Here is a 19322-nt window from a genome sequence, read left to right on the forward strand (position 1 = left end):
CCCTCCACTGGATCCGCCACATACAGCAACAGGTCGTCTGCGTACAGCGACACTCGATGTTCCTCTCCCCCTCGGACCACCCCCTTCCATTTCCCCGACTTCCTTAACGCCATGGCCAAAGGTTCAATTGCTAATGCAAACAGCAGAGGGGACAGGGGGCACCCCTGCCTCGTCCCTCGATACAGCCGGAAATACTCCGACCTCCGCCGGTTCGTGACCACACTCACCACCGGGGCTCTATACAGGAGCTTAACCCAACTAATAAACCCTCCCCCGAACCCAAACCTCCTCAACACTTCCCAGAGATACTCCCACTCTACTCGGTCAAAGGCCTTCTCCGTGTCCATGGCTGCCACTATCTCCGCCTCTCCCTCCACCGATGGCATCATTATCACATTTAGGAGCCTTCGCACATTGGTATTTAGCTGCCTACCCTTTACGAATCCTGTCTGGTCCTCGTGAATCACCCCTGGGACACAGTCCTCAATCCTCGTAGCCAACAGTTTTGCCAGCAACTTAGCATCTACGTTGAGGAGCGAGATCGGTCTATACGACCCGCATTGCAGTGGGTCCTTATCCCGCTTCAAGATCAAAGAGATCGTCGCCTCCGACATTGTCGGGGGCAGGGTCCCCCCCTCCCTTGCTTCATTGAAGGTCCTTACCAGCAACGGGGCTAACAGGTCTACATACTTCCTATAAAACTCCACCGGGAACCCATCCGGCCCCGGGGCCTTCCCTGCCTGCATGCTCCCCAGTCCTTTAACCAGCTCCTCCGCCCAAATTGGCGCCCCCAAACCAGCCACCTCCTGCTCCTCCACCCTCGGGAACCTCAGTTGGTCCAAGAATCGTCTCATCCCCTCTTTTCCCCCTGGGGGCTGGGACCTATACAGCTCCTCGTAAAAGGCCTTGAATGCCTCATTCACTTTCACCGCACTCCGCACAGTAGTTCCCCTGTCATCCTTGACTCCACCTATTTCCCTCGCTGCCATCCTCTTACGGAGCTGATGTGCCAGCATCTGACTGCAGTCAGCTTTCTCGGCACCAGATCAGCCAAACTAACAATCTTCAAAAGGACTGTTAGATTCTGCCACCAAAATAGTTCACAAGAAATGTTTTACTTACCTGTTTATGGAGCAGAATGTTCCTGCTCTTTCTAGTTCCACAATAATGCTGCAGATGGCAGCTGGCCACTGCTCACACTTCTTCCCCCTACCCCACATGGGCTAATCAATGACAACCAACATGGATTTGTTACAGGCAAATCATGTTTGACTAACTTGATTGAGTTCATTGATGAAGTAACAGAGGGTTGGTGTGTAAATGAACTTTAAAAAGACATTTTATAAATTAATACAAGATAGACACATTAACAGAGTTGAAGCCCATGGGATTAAAGAGACAGTGGCAGTGTGGAACAAAATTGGCTAAGAGACCAAAAGCAGAAACTGGTGGCGAATGGTTGTTTCTCTAACTTGAGGTTGGTATTAGGACCACTGCTCTTTTTGACACATGTTTATGACCTGGATGTGGGAATACAGGGTATTAATACAAAGTTTGCATATCAGAAAAACTCAGTGAGCAGCTGAAATCAGGAGAACTTAGACTGGCCAAATGGATGACCACCAGGCGGACAAAATTTAATGCAGAGAAGAGTGAAATGATTCTTTTTGGTAGGAAGAATGAGAAGAGCAATATAAGCTGAAAGGTACAATTTTAAAGGGGGTGCAGGTATAGAGAGACCTATGGGTGCACAAATACACAAATCTTTGAAGGTAGCATAACAAGTTGGGAAGGCTAGTAAAAAGGTATCTGGAATCCTTGGCTTTTTAAATATGGGAACAAAGTAGGAAGGAAGCTACGCTTTATAAAATACTGGTTAGGCCCCCAACTTGAATATTGTGTTCAATTTGGGCACCATACTTTAGGAAGGATGTGAAGCCTTGGAGAGAAACTAGACACACTGTAATCATTCTCCTTAGAGCATTGAGGTGTTCAATATCATGAAGGGTTTTGATAGAGCAAATAAGGAGAAATTGTTTTCGATGCCAGAATGGTTAGTAACTCAAGGACATAGATTAATTTGCAAAATAACCAAAGGCAAGTTGTGACTCTTTATATGCCATATGCTGTTGTGTTCTGGAATGTACTGCCTGGAAAGGTGGTGGAAGCAGATGCAGTGGTAACTTTTTTAATTTGACAAGTACTTGAAGGGGGACAACTTGCAAGGCTGTGAGGAAAGAGCAGGGGAATGCACAATTGGAAGCTCTTTCAAAGATCCAGCACAAGCATGACGGGACAAATAACCTCTTTTTAATGTTTCGGGAGTCCACAGAGGGCAAGATTTCAACTCCCTCAAAACCCATTCACTCGCACAGGAGTTAGAATTGAGTCCATATGAATCTCTGACACACAAGCTGGGATTTACTGGGACATGGATGATATACTTTGTCATCAACAATGTGTGTTCCCTGAAGTCTGATCAACACTCGGGTAAGAGTTTAGTTGTTGGGCAGGGCACTTTTCCTATCGGAACGTGCTTGTTCGCTCCGTGAATATGGCGGGGGGGGGGGGGGGGGGGCAAACTCAAAAACACCTGATACTTTAATATTATTTTGCTTAGGCTAAGAGAACGGAGAAATGTAACTTTATGCAATTTTTAATCAGATGGAAGGTGCACCAGATCATATTAAGCGGCAGCAACTCTTTACATTGCAGGCTGCCGATGCGAAAAGATGGCCAAGACAAAGAGGGACTTGGTTGGACCGAGCACGTGCAGCGCGCATGTGCATTAGAAAAAGGACACAGAGAGGGAGTAAGGCGCCAGAAGCCGAATAAGTAGTTCGGGGCCCGGCCCTGGTATCCTTCCGCCGAGCGGTGACGCCATCTTTTTGTGTGGATTTTTTTTTAAAAAAAGGAGAGACCTCGGGAGGAGAAAGGAAAGCGGAGAAGCGAGGGAAGGAGCGGCTATAGAGAGAGAGAGAGGCAGGCAGTAACTCCCCAATCACTGCCCTAAACCATGGCGGATATAGACAAGCTGAATATAGATAGCATCATTCAGAGGTTGTTGGAAGGTGAGTTTTAGGGAGGCGGCCGTTAGCCCGGGGTTCGAGCTTTGATCTTCCACATCCCCGGAGAGGTTTCCATGTTTCCCGTTGATTAGTGTCGTTGTCGTCGTCGTGTCCCCCCCCCCCCCCCCGGATAACCGACCCGCTACCCCCCCCCCCCCCCCCCCCCCCGTGTACCCGGCCCGGCCCACACCCCGAAGCCGGCCCCGGCTTTACTCGAGACCTCCTCTGCTTCCCTCCTCTTTTGCCCCCCCCCCCCCGGGGAGTCAATGCCTTCAAGCAGCCGGTCTCCGCTTATATCCCTCCCGGCCCGTGTGGCGGTAACGTGGGCTCTGGGGACACTGTCCGTCGAAAGGAGCAGCCGACAGGATCCATTTTGATGTACCTCTTTTTTTTTTGTGGGGGGCGCCTGGTCGGAGCTGCTTCAGAAATGGCGGAACGATGACAGTAGTTGTCGAGGGGAAGGGTACCCGCCCCCGAGGCTTTCCTCGCTGTGCACCGCCATCCCAATGCACCAAAAAAGTGAACCTTACTTCCGAGTGTTAACGTCTCGACGACGCTTAGACATGGGACCCGGTCTTGCCCGCAGTAGGAGTCATTTTTTTTTTAGGAGGGTGGGGGGAGAATTATACCAAGGAATGTGAACAATACGTGGAGCGATGGTGACCCAGGGTATCATCCACATATATATGTAAGAGGGCAATAACTGCATTTCTCTTCCTCCTTAACCCACGAATTGGGAAATAATAATTAATCCTGCCCATCAACGTAAAGTTATCCGATTTAAGGTTACTAACGGGTACCCAGCGTTACTTGCAAGTAGCGAGGATAAGTCATTGTTTTTGTTAGCCATGTGGTGTTGCTTTCCTGTTCCAGATAAATTGATGCTATGCAGGTGAAAAATATATATTTGGGCCTACATTTTTAAATTTTGTTGGGAGGGGGGTACTCAATGACTCAGCTTCCCTCTGATTAAGGGATTCCGAATTGCCTGCATCTTAAAATTGAACTGTTCTTCCCCAGATCTGTTTATCTGAGATAATCTGTTTTTTTTTTACATTATCAGGGTAATTTTTTTTAAAAAAGTGAGCCAGTATTAAATATACCATGTTTCCTGAAGAATATTTACCCCACAACCAGCAGGTTATCATTTATCACAACTGGGATCTAGCTCTATTCAAATTAGCTGTCATGATTCCTGCATGGCTGTATTTCAAAAATTGCTTATGGTTACAAAGTATGCTGGGATGTTCTGAAATTGTTTATACAGTTGTCTTTTTATCCTTTAAAATGATGTTGAATTATGTTCCTCCTTCAATCTCTCCTGTTTCTATTCCCTCTCTTCCCCTTCAACACACACCATCATTGCTGCTTTGTAAGAGACATTATTGGCTTTAGCCGTAGCATTTTGCCTGACTTTGATGGAAGTGTAGTTTTCTGGATATGACATTGGACGAAGGCCCTCTGCAAAGTTGGATGTAATGATCTCATTGTGCGATTGTAAAGCCGTATGGAAGCTTCTTGAAGTCTAGCCAACTATCTCAACCAACACCTCCAAAACAGACCATCTGTTTATTTGACCATCTGCTTTTCATGGTAATTTCGTTGAAGTCTACTTGTGACAAGCTATTATTATTATTATTATAAAAATTGGCCATATCCAAATAGACTTAGTGTTTTGGCATCCTGAGGATGCACAATATTATGCAAAGATGGGAGCAGATCTTTTTTATCCACCTAGTTCATTGTACTCTGCGAAGTAACTAGTTGGAAGTTTTGGCAATCATAATAAATTGAGCATTTATTAAAAACAGCAGTAATAGCCTATAGTGTCTTTAATGTTGATAACATCTGACTTCCGGGTGTGGCTATGCAGAGCTAGGTTGCATATTCGGCAGCTCCCGCTTGGAACGGACTTTTGGGCTCTTTTACAGGGCCCCCATGACATTTGTTTGCCATTTCCCGGTGTGGGAAGAAGGCTGCAGCATTCCCCTGACAGTGTCCCCCAGGAGTGTTGTGTCTTTTGGCTACCAGACCCGGCAGAAACAGTGAAAGATTTGGCTTGAGCTGCAGCAGTAGACGAGGGCCTCTGCCAGCATGCAGGCGGGGGAAGGGCAAGCTTAAAGCTGCAATCTGGCTTGACTCTATCAAAGGTGAATTCTAGCAGCAGAGGGAACAACTGTGAAAAGATCTACCAGGGCCATTGAAGAAGCCGGGACGAGGCTTCTGGTGGCGGCCATGGAGGAGTAGGTCGCGCATTCGGCAGCTCCCGTCTGGAGCCAACTCTCCGACCTTTTTCAGGAGTTTCCATAGACTTTTTGGGGCAGACTGGTGAAGCAAACACTGCCAACTTCTATGAAACGGACCAGAAGTGTAACGGCCAAAGGAGCGGCACTGGAGCAACGGGAGAAGCGAGGGAAAGAAAACAAAATGGTGGCGGCCAGGGACAAAGGGGAGCTGCAGGAGTTCATCAAGCGGTGCTTCGAGGAGCAGCGCAAGGAGATGCGCAAAGAGATGTTGGCGCCTATGCTTTCGGCAATTGAAGGACTCTGGATCACGCAGAAGGCCCACGAAGCTAAGATCCAGGAGGTACAGAAAAGAGTCAGTCAGAACGAGGACAAGCTCGTGGGCCTGGCGGTGAGAGTGGAGCAGAACAAGGCGCTACACAAGAGGTGGGTGGGAAGACTCGGAAGACCTGAAGAACAGGTCGAGGAGAAAGAATCTGCGAATCCTGGGTCTCCCTGAGGGAGTGGAGGAGGCTGCTGCCGGGGCATACGCGAGCACGATGCTCGAGGCGATGATGGGCACGAAGGCCCCTTCGAGGCTGCTGGAGTTGGACAGGGCACATCGGGTGCTGGCGAAGAAGCCCCAGGCAAATGAGCCGCCAAGGGCGATGGTGGTGAAGTTCCACCGGTTCACGGACAGAGAGTGGGTCCTGAGATGGGCCAAGAAGGAGCGGAGCAGTAAGTGGGACAATGCAAAGATCCGAATATACCCGGACTGGAGCACGGAGGTTGCAAAGCGGGGAGCGGGTTTCAACCGGGCCAAAGCGGCATTGTACCGGAAAGAAGTGAAATTCGGAATGCTGCAGCCAGCATGACTGTGGGTCACATACAAGGGCCAACACTATTACTTCGAAACGCCTGAAGAGGCGTGGACCTTTGTACAAGCCGAAAAGTTGGACTCTAACTGAGGGTTTGTGAGGGTGGGGTGGGTGTTTTGGGGTTTGATGTGTGATGGTTGTTGTATATAGGGGGTCAATCACGCGCAGGAAATGTTACATGGGCTGGGGGAGAGAGACAAGGCCGCGACAGGAACTGCGCCAGAGGGGGCGGAGCGGGCTTTGGAAAGCGCGGGTTTTTTTCCCGCACGCGGGAAGGGGAACTAAGGAATACATATGGATTGGGAGACTCCCACGCGGGGAGGTCAATGGGACGGCAGCGGAAGCCGGGGTCAGCAGGCGTCAGCTGACTTACGGGAGTGACATGGGGGGAGCAAAAAAGCTGGACAGGGGTCTAGCGGAGGGGAGGGTTGCTGCTGCACTGGCCGAAAGGGAATGGGACACGAGGTGGTCGTGACGGGGGTCCCCCCTCTGGGGGACTGGAGGGTGAGGGAGGCGTGGACACGGGACTGGCCCAGAAAAGGAGATGGCTAGTCAGCGGGGCGTGGGGGGGGGTGAGAGCCCCTCCAATCCGGCTGATAATGTGGAATGTGAAGGGCCTGAATGGGCCGGTGAAGAGGGCTTGAGTGTTCGCGCACTTAAAAGGACTGAAGGCAGACCAGGTCAGGTTAAGAAAGGGATGGGTAGGACAGATATTCCACTCTGGACTGGACGCGAAGAATAGAGGGGTGGCAATATTGGTGGGAAAGCGGGTGTCATTTGAGGCCAAGACTATTGTAGCGGACAATGGAGGGCGATATGTAATGGTGAGCGGTAGGCTGCAAGGGACGTGGGTGGTGTTGGTAAACGTATACGCCCCGAACTGGGATGATGCAGGATTCATGAAGCGAATGTTGGGGCGCATTCCGGACCTGGAGATAGGAGGCCTGATAATGGGAGGGGACTTCAATACAGTGTTGGATCCAGCACTGGACCGCTTCAAATCAAGGACTGGAAAGAGGCCAGCGGCGGCCAAGTTACTATGGGGGTTTATAGATCAGATGGGGGGAGTGGACCCATGGTGGTTTGCAAGGCCGCAGGCCAGGGAATTTTCTTTCTTCTCCCATGTACACAAAGCCTACTCCCGGGTAGATTTCTTTGTTCTGGGTAGGGCGCTCGTCCCGCGGTTGGAGGGGACGGAGTATTCGACTATAGCCGTTTTGGACCATGCCCCGCACTGGGTGGAACTGGAGCTGGGAGAGGTGAGGGACCAACGCCCGTTGTGGCGGCTGGATGTGGGACTGCTGGCGGACGAGGTGGTGTGTGGGAAGGTGAGGGGGTGTATCGAAAGGTACTTGGAGGCCAACGACAACGGGGAGGTGCGGGTGGTATGGGAAGCGTTGAAGGCGGTGATCAGGGGAGAGCTAATTTCCATTAGGGCTCATAGGGAGAAGACAGAGGGTATGGAAAGGGAGAGGTTAGTGGGGGAGATTTTGAGAGTGGACAGGAGATACGCAGAGGCCCCGGAGGAAAGATTACTTGGGGAAAGACGACGGCTCCAGACGGAGTTTGACCTGTTGACCACAGGGAAGGCAGAGGCACAGTGGAAGAAAGCGCAGGGGGCGACCTACGAGTATGGGGAAAAGGCTAGTCGGATGCTGGCACACCAGCTCCGTAAGAGGATGGCAGCGAGGGAAATAGGGGGAGTCAAAGATGGAAGGGGAGCCACGGTTCGGAGTGCAATGAAAATAAACGAGGTATTCAAGGCCTTTTATGAAGAGCTGTACAGATCCCAGCCCCCAGCGGGGGAAGAGGGGATGAGACGATTCCTAGATCAGCTGAGATTCCCGAGGGTGGAGGAGCAAGAGGTGGCTGGTTTGGGGGCACCAATTGGGTTGGAGGAGCTGAGCAAGGGTTTGGGGAGCATGCAGGCGGGGAAGGGACCGGACGGATTCCTGGTGGAGTTCTACAGGAAGTACGCAGACCTGTTGGCCCCGCTACTGGTGAGGACCTTTAATGAGGCAAGAGAGGAGGGGACCCTGCCCCCCGACAATGTCGGAAGCGACAATTTCTTTGATCCTAAAGCGGGACAAGGACCCACTGCAATGTGGATCGTACAGGTCGCTCCTCAATGTGGATGCAAAGTTGCTGGCAAAAGTGCTGGCCACGAGGATCGAGGACTGTGTCCCGGGGGTGATTCATGAGGACCAGACAGGATTTGTAAAGGGTAGGCAGCTAAACACCAATGTGCGGCGGCTCTTAAACGTGATAATGATGCCATCGGAGGAGGGAGAGGCGGAGATAGTGGCAGCTATGGACGCGGAGAAGGCCTTTGACCGAGTAGAGTGGGCGTACCTCTGGGAGGTGCTGCGTAGGTTTGGGTTCGGGGTAGTGTTTATCAATTGGGTTAAGCTCCTTTACAGAGCCCCGATGGTGAGTGTAGTGACGAACCGGCGGAGGTCGGAGTACTTTCGACTGTACCGAGGGACGAGGCAGGGGTGCCCCCTGTCCCCCTTGTTGTTCGCATTGGCGATCGAACCATTGCGGGGGGGGGGGGGGGGGGGGGACTACCTGGGAGGGTGGATGAGCAAGAGATAACATGAAGGGTTGGGAAACTGCCACGTACGGGTGAGGGCCAGTGTACAAAGCTGTGTAAATATATCATTTTGCCATGTATATATCTTGCTCTGCGCAATTTCTTGTTTTTTTGTTGTTACGGGGGGGGGGGGGGGGGTATTGTTTGTAAGGGAGAAAAATTGTGTTAAAAAACTTTAATAAATATATATATTTTTAAAAAATGTTGATAACATCCTCAAGTGTTTCAGAACTGTTTGGAGGGGGGACATGCTGATCCAGAGAGATTTGGAAGGTGTGCCAAGCGTGGGCTTTAGTGGTGATGGGTGGGTTTAGGGAGGGCATTCCCAAGTGGGATCTAGATGACTAATGGTACAATAGTCAATAAAGTGAGGGAGCAAGATAGGTTCAAACCCAATTAGATGTGCAGCTGTTTTACTTGGGAGCATGCATCACAATAAACCAAAATAAAAATCACTGCTAATGATTGCTTATAGAATTTACAGTGCAGAAGGAGGCCATTCGGCCCATCGAGTCTGCACCGGCTCTTGGAAAGAGCACCCTACCCAAGGTCAACACCGCCACCCTATCCCCATAACCCAGTAACCCCACCCAACACTAAGGGCAATTTTGGACACTAAGGGCAATTTATCATGGCCAATCCACCTAACCTGCACATCTTTGGACTGTGGGAGGAAACCGGAGCACCCGGAGGAAACCCACGCACACACTGGGAGGATGTGCAGACTCCGCACAGACAGTGACCCAAGCTGGAATCGAACCTGGGACCCTGGAGCTGTGAAGCAATTGTGCTATCCACAAGGCTACCGTGCTGCCCCTATGGAGCAGAAATACAGATTTGATTTTAACAGGTTTGATTAACAGGTTTGATTTTAATTTGCTTTTAGACAGCCATTGAGATTTTTAATCCCTATTGCCATTAAATTTCCACACCTAATTTTTATCTATATTTTGATAACTAGAAATCTGTTGAAATTGGTGCTAGGATATTGATTGAAAAATGAGTTGAAATAGATTTTGTTTGTGATACATGAAGGGAAGTGACCATTTTTCCTTCAGATGAGGCATTCATCATGCACACTTGCTCCTAATGCTCAAAACAGCTGTTTATTTGAATATATAAGATAGGTAATGGATCTCATGTTTTAGACAGGATGGTTTATAATGTGCTTTGTACTTGGGAGTTTTCCTCTTGTAAAATTATTTTGAGCTGTGTCTCGTCCAACTGGCCATCAGAGTGCTGTTGTTACTTTTCACAATTTATAAGTTCTAAATCTGACATGTTAAGTTGAAAATTCTCATCTGTTTTAATTGTGATCTTTTGAACTTTGCCCCATTTATAGAGCTAGGCAGCTCCAGCAAATGTTTTTATTGTAAATGTGTTTTAAATGTTGATTCTGTGTACATTGTTTGTGACATTTTGTACTTAAAAGAGGACAGGTTTGGATAAGGGTTCTCCTTATTCACCTAAATCTAACTGTACTTTTTGGGCACTTGGCATGCTAAATACCCATGAACTCTGTGCCATTTTCCTCTGTTTGCATTAGTTTGTATTGCTGTTCGGAGTAGAGGCTGGTTGGATGCCAAAATTGAAATACATCCATGTCAGAATATACAATATTTAGACTGCAGATTAATTAAGGTTCAATGCAAGTTTCGCATTACTTACTTTTGTATTCTGCTTTTGTTGCATTAACATTTCCCCACTAATGCATGTGGAATGGGTCAGGGACTTCAGACTTGTTCTTGGTCAGGTAATGCTGGCCCTCTACCCATTTTTTCTGCTACTTAAACAGATCTGCAAGATTTGTTTGCAACACTGTGCAATGTTTTAGCAGAATGGAATGTTGTATCTTTCAAGGCAAGAATTTTATTCTTGCTCTCCAAGAAGGCAGTCACATTTATCCCATACTCAAAACCCAACAACTCGGCTGGCTAATTCTGCAGCATCACTGAGGTTTCAGTTGCATGTCTGTGGATTATGCATTGAAAGGTGATGAAATGCATAAAATTACCAATGATGTCATCCCTTAAACTTGGTGTTCCCTTTTAAAGGTTTGTCTTTTTGGCCTTTCTCTGTCAAAATATCTTAAATCTGGTTGTGTTGTGTTCTGCCGCCTGTTAACCCTGATTTATTTGAAATTATGAAGACAGCTGGTTTTCAACCCAATTTATGACTTGTCCAACATTGCATCAATTTCAGCCAGGACTAAATTATCTTTTACTGTTAAACTGAGCAAGCTGCAGGGTTTCCCTAGTTATGCACGTCCTGACTATTTTGGCAATCGGTAACACCAGCTTGCAGAATGAAAGACCGTTGACTAGTGTTTACACCAATGTTAATCAAATTACAACACAAAATCTTTGTGGTCGCAGTCTTTGATTGCATGTACCTTCAAGCAATGTTAGTAGCTATCACCACTTAATCTGCCTGTCACTCAGGGTAGGTTGGTTCACCTTCGAGATACTGATTGGGTATGGAGTCTAAAATTTGTACCCTTTTAGTCATACAAACATACCTTTCTTGTGAAGGAGTTGTATCTCGCCCACCTCTCTGGACGTGTCTTGGATCTGCAGATGTTTTGTTCTTTTCTCTATTGGATGATCTCACTATTTTATCTCCACATGAAATTGGGATGCCTGATTGGGACACTTCAAAAAGGTTGGGTTTTGTGGTGCTGGTAGTGGCTTAGACCAGAGATGGGCGGGGGGGGGGGGGTGAATCCGTGGAATTTAAAACTGAAGTTGGATTCAAACCAGAATGTACTGCCGGAGTGTAATTGGGGCTTTCAAAGGAAATTTGATAAGCATCTGAAGAGGCAAATGTTTGAGGGCCTCTAGAATTGGTGGAGGCGTGGGACAATTTGCAGAGAACTATCAGGGCTGCAATGGGCTGAATATTCTCTATCAGCTCTGTAACCATTGTGATTCTATACCAGCAGTTGGATGCAGGTATCAGACCAACTCATAGAATTTACAGTGCAGCAGAAGGCCATTCGACCCATCGAGTCTGCACCGGCCCTTGGAAAGAGCCTACCTAAGCCCACACCGCCACCCTATCCCCATAACCCCACCTAACTTTTTGTGGACACTCAGGGCAATTTAGCATTGCCAATCCACCTAACCTGCACATCTTTGGATTGTGGGAGGAAACCGGAGCACCCAGAGGAAACCCACGCAGACAGGGTGAGAATGTGCAGACTCCGCACAGACAGTGACCCAAGCTGGTATTCAAACCTGGGACCCTGGAGCTGTGAAGCAACGTGCTAACCACTGAGCTATCGTGCCCCCCCCCCCCCCCCCCTCGTGCGGTTCTACAATATCTGGCACCTGTTTTGTGGTGGAATTTATTAATGAACAGTGGTAACTATCTGATACCTCCCCATGGTGACTTTCTTCATGCTTGAAAGTTTCTCTCTAAATTGCACACCATCCTGAATTGGAAATGTATTGCTGTTTTTCACTGTTGCTGGACCAAATTTCTCGAGCTCCCTCCCAAACAGCACTGTGTATTACTTACACAGTACGAAGTCTTACAACACCAGGTTAAAGTCCAACAGGTTTGTTTCGATGTCACTAGCTTTCGGAGCGCTGCTCCTTCCTCCGGTTCCTTGCACCACAGGGATTAGAGGTTCAAGAACGGAAACAACACCATTTGCCCAAGGGCAATTTGCAGTGGGCATTAAATGCTGGTGTTGCCAGTGATGCCGACATGAATGAATTTTTTTTTTAAACTTGCAGTTTCGGAATAAGTGCTGGAACCCTTACTGCAAGTTGGATCCTATCACAACCAAGCATCCATTTCTAACAAAGTGCTGATTTTCTCCTTTATTATGGAACACTGAAACAAATCTTAACCAACCTACCCTATTCTGTTTTGCTGAGTATCCATTTAATGTTTATTGCAGACTTCCTTTCAACTTTGTTCCACTTTATGTTAATTTGCTTACGCCTCCAAAGTTCGCGCTCATTCTAATGTTATTCAATTTGGTGCTAAATTCCACATTTTGAATCTATTTGGGTAGTTCTGGGTAGATATGCTTACAATATTAACAGTATTACATGTTTTCTATTCGATGACTAAATCAAAGTGCTGAGTCTTGTTTGTAATCAAATCATTCTGTGCAGGCTATAGTAAAATCAATTTGAGTAGTGATACCAGTTGCAATGTTGGATATATTTTCACCAAAAAATTGTGCGAGTGGTGGCTGCAGTTGGGGAGTTGGTGGGAACAATTCTGTTAGCTCTTACCTTTGCCACTGAAAGCGGGTGCAGGCACAGGCAATGGTTTCTGTTCCTGTTTGTTAGTCTTTGTCTATTTGTAAGCAATATATTTCAAATGTCAACAAAACTACAGACACTGCAATGACGTTACTGTGAAAATTAGCTATGAGGAGAGATTGAATAAACTGGGATTGTTCTCCCTAGAAAGACTGAAGCTGTGGGGAGACCTGATAGACGTTTATAAAATTGAGGGGTATAGCTAGGGTGAACAGTTGGAGGCTTTTTCCCTGGGCGGAAATGACAATTACAAGGGGGCACAAGTTCAAGGTGAGGGGGGTGGGTTCAGTGGAGATTTATGGGGGAGGTTTTTTTTACACAGGGTGGTGGTGGCCTGGAATGCACTGCCAAGTGAGGCAGATACGTTAGCAACTTTAAAAAAAAAAAACTTATTGCAAATACTTTTAAAAATAAATGTAGAGTACCCAATTCATTTTTTTCAATTAAGGGGCAATTTAGTGTGGCCAATCCACCTACCCTGCACATCTTTGGGTTGAGGGGGCGAGACCCACGCAAACACTGGGAGAATGTGCAAACTCCACATGGACAGTGACCCAGAGCCGGGATCGAACCTGGGACCTCAGCGCCGTGAGGCAGCAGGGCTAACCCACTGTGCCACTGTGCTGCCCTTCGTTAGTGACTATTAAAAACTTATCTAGATAGACACATGAACAGACTGGGAATAGAAGGATACAGGTGGTTGGTCTAGATCGGACACATGATCGGCGCAGGCTTGGAGGGCCGAAGGGCCTGTTCCTCTGCTGTATTCTTTGTCCTAAAACTACATACACAGGAATGGATGGATTCCAACAAAACTACATACACGGGGAAGGAAGAAGATTAGTTTTTGGAGGTGATGTGGAACCTGAAATTCTTTTTGAAAGGATCGGTTAATATTGGGAGATGAGGTGAATTGTCTCCGCTGCAATAGTGCAATTTGTCACCTTTGCCACTGAGATGGAAGTTCTTGATGTTGAGTTAACACCATGGCGGAGGTACATGCTCGACAGAATGCCTTCTCCACTTGTTGGAGGGGAACTTGCGTTAATTTATTAGAGCCAAATGGATTTCAGTAGGACTGCATTGTAGGCTTGCCTACCGAGTAGAAATTGATGAACAAGACTTCTCGGGCTATAAGCTCAATGTGGGAAAGAGCGAGCTCTTTGTGGTGCATCCGGGGGATCAGGGAAGAGGGATAGACGACCTACCGCTGAGGAGGGCGGAAAGGAGCTTTCGATACTTGGGGATCCAGGTAGCTAGGAGCTGGGGGGCACTGCACAAACTTAATTTGACACGGCTGGTGGAACAGATGGAGGAGGACTTTAAAAGGTGGGACATGTTGCCACTCTCGCTAGCGGGTAGGGTACAGTCGATTAAAATGGTGGTCCTCCCGAGGTTTCTTTTTGTATTCCAATGCCTCCCAATTGTGATTACCAAGGCCTTCTTTAAGAGGGTAAGCAGGAGCATTATGGGATTTGTGTGGGCGAGTAAGACCCCGAGGTTAAGGAGGGAGTTCCTGGAGCGTAGCAGAGATATAGGAGGGCTGGCGTTGCCGAATCGGAGTGGCTACTATTGGGTAGCCAATGTGGCGATGATCCGTAAGTGGAGGGAGAGGGGGTGGCATGGAAGAGATTGGAGATGGCGTCCTGCAAAGGAACGAGCCTGGGAGCGCTGGTGACGGCACCGCTGCCGCTCTCGCCGACAAGGTACACCACTAGTCCGGTGGTGGCGGCAACACTAAAGATCTGGGGGCAGTGGAGATGACACAGGGGTGCGATGGGAGCCTCAGTGTGGTCCCCAATCAGAGATAATCACCGGTTTGTCCCAGGAAGGATGGACGGGGGTTTCAGAGCTGGCATCCGGCAGGGATTAGAAGAATGGGGGACCTGTTCATCGATGGGACGTTTGCGAGCTTAGGGGCGCTGGAGGAGAAATTTGGACTACCCCCGGGAAATGCCTTCAAGTACATGCAAGTGAGGGCGTTTGTGAGGCGGCAGGTGAGGGAATTCCCGCTGCTCCCGGCACAGGGAATTCAAGACCGGGTGATTTCAGGTGTATGGGTCGGAGAGGGCAAGGTGTCGGTGATATACCAGGAGATGAAAGAAGAGGGGGAGGCTCTGGTAGAGGAGCTGAAGGGTAAATGGGAGGAGGAGCTGGGGGAGGAGATTGAGGAGGGTCTATGGGCTGATGCCCTAAGTAGGGTTAATTCCTCTTCCTCGTATGCCAGGCTTAGCCTGATACAATTTAAGGTTGTTCACAGAGCGCATATGACGGGGGTGAGACTGAGTAGATTCTTTGGGGTGGAGGACAGATGTGGAAGGTGCTCAGGAAGCCCGGCGAACCATGTCCATATGTTTTGGTCATGCCTGGCACTGGATGGGTTCTGGAGGGGAGTTGCGAGAACAGTATCTAAGGTGGTGAAAGTCCAGGTCTAGCACTATTTGGAGTAGCGGACGAGCCGGGAGTGCAGGAGGCGAAAGAGGCCGGCATTCTGGCTTCCGTCCCTGGTAGCCCGGGGAAGGATCTTGTTAGTGTGGAAGGATGCGAAGCCCCCCAGTGTGGAAGCCTGGATAAATGATATGGCAGGGTTTCTCAAGTTGGAAAGGATAAAGTTTGCCTTGAGAGAGTCTGTGCAGGGGTTCTCCAGGTGGTGGCAACCATTCCTAGACCATCTCGCGGAGCGTTAGATGGAGTTCGGTCGGCAGCAGCAACCCGGGGAGGGGGGGGATATCTCTTTCTTGGGGGGGAGGGATAGGGAAGGTGGGTTCTTCGGGGGGGCATCTGAGCAAGAAAATACATAAACGTTCTGGAAAACTGATGTGTACAGGAGGAATCTAATGTACAAAGTTCTGTATCATATTGGTTTGCCATGTTTGTGTCTTGCTATGTGAGTTTTTTCTTTTTTGTTACGGGGGGGGGGCGGGGGGTTGTTTATATGGTCTGTTAAAATTTCTTAAGAAACATTTATAAAAAAAAGAAATTGATGAACAAGGATCTACCAAATCTGATGGAGTGATAACTTTTATTCGTTTCTGGGGCATGGGCTTCACTGACTAGGCCAGCATTTCCATTGCCTATCCCTAATGCCCTTGAGAATGTGGTGGAGGACCGCCCACCGTGCTGTTGGGGAGAAACTTCCAGGATTCTGACCCAGCTACAACGAAGGAATGGCGATATTGTTCCAAGCACGGATGGTATGTGGCTTGGAGGGAAACGTGCAGGTGATGGTGTTCCCATGCGTCTGCTGCCCTTGTCCTTCTAGGTGGTTGTGGTTTTGGAAGGTGCTGCCAAAGGAGCCTTGGTGAGCTGCAGTAATGCATCTTGTAGATGATGCACACTGCTGCAACTGTGTGTTGTGGAGTATGTGGGTGTTGGAGGTGGTTGGTGGTGTTGGAGGTGGTTGGTGGTGTTGGAGGTGGTTGGTGGTGTTGGAGGTGGTTGGTGGTGTTGGAGGTGGTTGGTGGTGTTGGAGGTGGTTGGTGGTGTTGGAGGTGGTTGGTGGTGTTGGAGGTGGTTGGTGGTGTTGGAGGTGGTTGGTGGTGTTGGAGGTGGTTGGTGGTGTTGGAGGTGGTTGGTGGTGTTGGAGGTGGTTGGTGGTGTTGGAGGTGGTTGGTGGTGTTGGAGGTGGTTGGTGGTGTTGGAGGTGGTTGGTGGTGTTGGAGGTGGTTGGTGGTGTTGGAGGTGGTTGGTGGTGTTGGAGGTGGTTGGTGGGGTGCCAGTCATGAGGGCTGCTTTGCACTGGATGGTGTCAAGCTTCTTGGTTGGTGTTGGAGCTGCACTCATCCAGACAAGTCGTGAGTATTCCATCACACTCCTGACTAATGCCTTTTATAGGTGGTGGACAAGTTTTAGGGAGGCAGGTGGTGAGTTACTCTGCTGAATTCCCAGCCCTTGGCCCATTCTTGTGGCCACCGTATTTATCTCGCTGGTTTAGTTCCCTTTCTGGTCCAAGGTAACCCGCAGGATGTTGATAGCAAGGGATTCAGCAATGGTAATGCCGTTGAATGCCATGGAAGATGGGTGGAGTTGAAACCAATATCGGCATAGTCTTCTAAAGACACTGTCAGGATGAATTCCTCATGGCCACATGCTTTGTGCAATATGTTTGTAGTATATCTTAGTTCTTTTGCCACCTGTAACCACCAATACAGTATTTAAGTTCATATGGCTCAAAATGCTCTCTAAAGCCAGCATTCCTTTTGAAAGGACATTTTTTTTAAAGTCCAAGAAACTAGTATCACAATTCTAAAGACAGACGCTGATTAATCTGATTTCTATAATTTTCTCTGAATTTCTCAGCATTCCTTGTTACATTTTTTGAGTAGGTTAGTTTTAGTGTAATTTTGACTCCAGTTTAACTACATTTTTCCAAGCATGTAGAGTAACTACTCAGCTAACCAATTAATCCATAATGCTATTATTCAATCATAGTTTCATCAGCATTGTAATCCTTGTTGCCTACTGGACATGTGCCTGGAACAGTTGCGCATGTGCACTCAGCCCACACTGCTGCAGCCGCTGGCGCACATGCAATTGCTTCTGCCTTTCTGATCAGTAGGAAAAGGCTATGTAATTCAATTTACACCTTCAATGAATATTCATTCCAGTTCCCAATCGGTGATGGGATTTTGGGCTCAATCTAGTGTTTTAAGGCTTTGTGCAGAGTGTTTCTACACAGCCCGGGTAGCTCAATTGGTAGAGGATGGGCTCTTAATCCCAGGGTCATTTCAAGTCTTAAATATTTTAGACAAAATACTTCAGATAAAGTATCCACGGTGGCAGTGTTTAGCACTGCTGCATAACAGCTCCAGGGTCCCGGGTGACTGTGGATTTTGCACTTTCTCCCCGTGTCTGCGTGGGTTTTCTCTGGGTGCTCCGGTTTCCTCCCACAGTCCAAAGATGTGCAGGTTAGGTGGTTTGGCCATGCTAAATTTCCCCTTGGTGTCCAAAACGTTAGGTTGGGTTACAGGGGTGGGGTGGAATTGTAGGGTGCTCTTTCCAAGGGCTGGTGCGGACTCAATGGGCTGAATGGCTTCCTTCCGCACTGTAAATTCTGTGATCTGTGGAACTATATTTTACAATTATTTCTCCACATTGACAGTTGAGAATCTCATTTATTGAAATTTTCTGAAAAAGCTTCTTCGTTTACTGACTCATCAGAAGTATGTTTTACAGAGGGAGCTGTTGCTAAATGGATTAAATACTTTAAATTGGTTAAGAACCACGCAGACCTAAAATGGGGAACTTAAATTTTGTTTGTCAAGCATGCTGATCGTGAGACTAATTGAGTTCATGTAGGAAGTGCTAGCCCGCTAGTGTTGCAACACCAGTAAACACCGTTAACACAAACCTGCCTCTACAATTGCCACCACAAGTGCCCTTTCAAGTAGGGGGTTAGATGCAGAAACCCAAAAGTGGTGAATATGTGCAATAGCTAATCTCGGTATCTCTGCCAGTTGTATTGCTATCCAAGATTTTGCAGCATTCTGGCCAGAGGACACTGGAACCTAATACATTGCTCCTGCTGATATCAAATTAGTCAACAGACTGATCAGTCTGATACCCTCCTGATGTGTTGCTCAGCTGTTCACTTCTTTACCACCAGATTGGTGAGAGCTGAGATCAAAAAACAATTTAATTGTCCAGGATGCTGCGTTTAAGATTTTTAGTGATGTAACGGTGGTAACATGATGCAAGAGTGCAGTGACATACCAGTTGTACTGTGCAGTTGTATTGCTCAGTTGACTCAACAGCTGGCTTGTGATGCAGAGTGAGGACAACAGTGCGGGTTCAATTCCTGTACCGGCAGGCATGATTCATGAAGACCCCGCCTTCTCAACTTTGCCCCTCACTTGAGGTGATACTCTGGTTAAATCGAAGGGGAAAGGATCCTATGGTCATCTGGGACTATGGTGACTTTACTGCAGTAGGGTTGCATTCACAATCTTACACAGATGAAGTTGTTGACTTTAGCTATAGTAAAATGGCAGCCTGCCAAATAGAAACCAAAGTGCAGGCTGCTCTGATGTAAACCACAGGCCTGGGAGTGGGTGACACAAGTGCAATTTGGGGGAAAACGGATGGTGTCTTTGTCATCACCAGAAAAAAGACACTAGTATAACATATATCTAATAGCTAAGAAACTACAGTATTCAAACCTGTGGTGAAATCAAGTTCTTCTGCTGCTTTGGGAAGTTTGCTTTTTTGAGATGGAAGCATGTGCAGCTGCATAGATAACAAAAGATGCACCATGAGATTGCACCCCAGGAAATTTACTAAGT

General features: G+C 48.0%; 2 protein-coding genes across 3 annotated transcripts in view; one reads left to right on the forward strand and one right to left on the reverse strand.

Moving 5' to 3' along the window:
* Nucleotides 1–1193, reverse strand: part of LOC140407621 (coiled-coil domain-containing protein 63-like) — a 177658-nt gene extending 176465 nt beyond the window's left edge. The window contains exon 1 of one of the 2 annotated variants that reach the window (XM_072495044.1): nucleotides 1123–1193. The gene's annotated coding sequence lies outside the window, so the exon portion shown is untranslated. The remainder of the gene's footprint in view (nucleotides 1–1122) is intronic. The other variant, XM_072495039.1, reaches the window with a different exon arrangement.
* A 1674-nt stretch (nucleotides 1194–2867) lies between these two features.
* Nucleotides 2868–19322, forward strand: part of ppp1cc (protein phosphatase 1, catalytic subunit, gamma isozyme) — a 37943-nt gene continuing 21488 nt past the window's right edge. Inside the window, exon 1 of the mRNA XM_072495046.1 lies at nucleotides 2868–3071. Within this exon, the coding sequence (XP_072351147.1) occupies nucleotides 3017–3071 (55 nt within the window). The 5' untranslated portion in view covers nucleotides 2868–3016. The remainder of the gene's footprint in view (nucleotides 3072–19322) is intronic.

This window comes from Scyliorhinus torazame, chromosome 1, assembly GCF_047496885.1.
Source record: "Scyliorhinus torazame isolate Kashiwa2021f chromosome 1, sScyTor2.1, whole genome shotgun sequence".
NCBI lineage: Eukaryota > Metazoa > Chordata > Chondrichthyes > Carcharhiniformes > Scyliorhinidae > Scyliorhinus > Scyliorhinus torazame.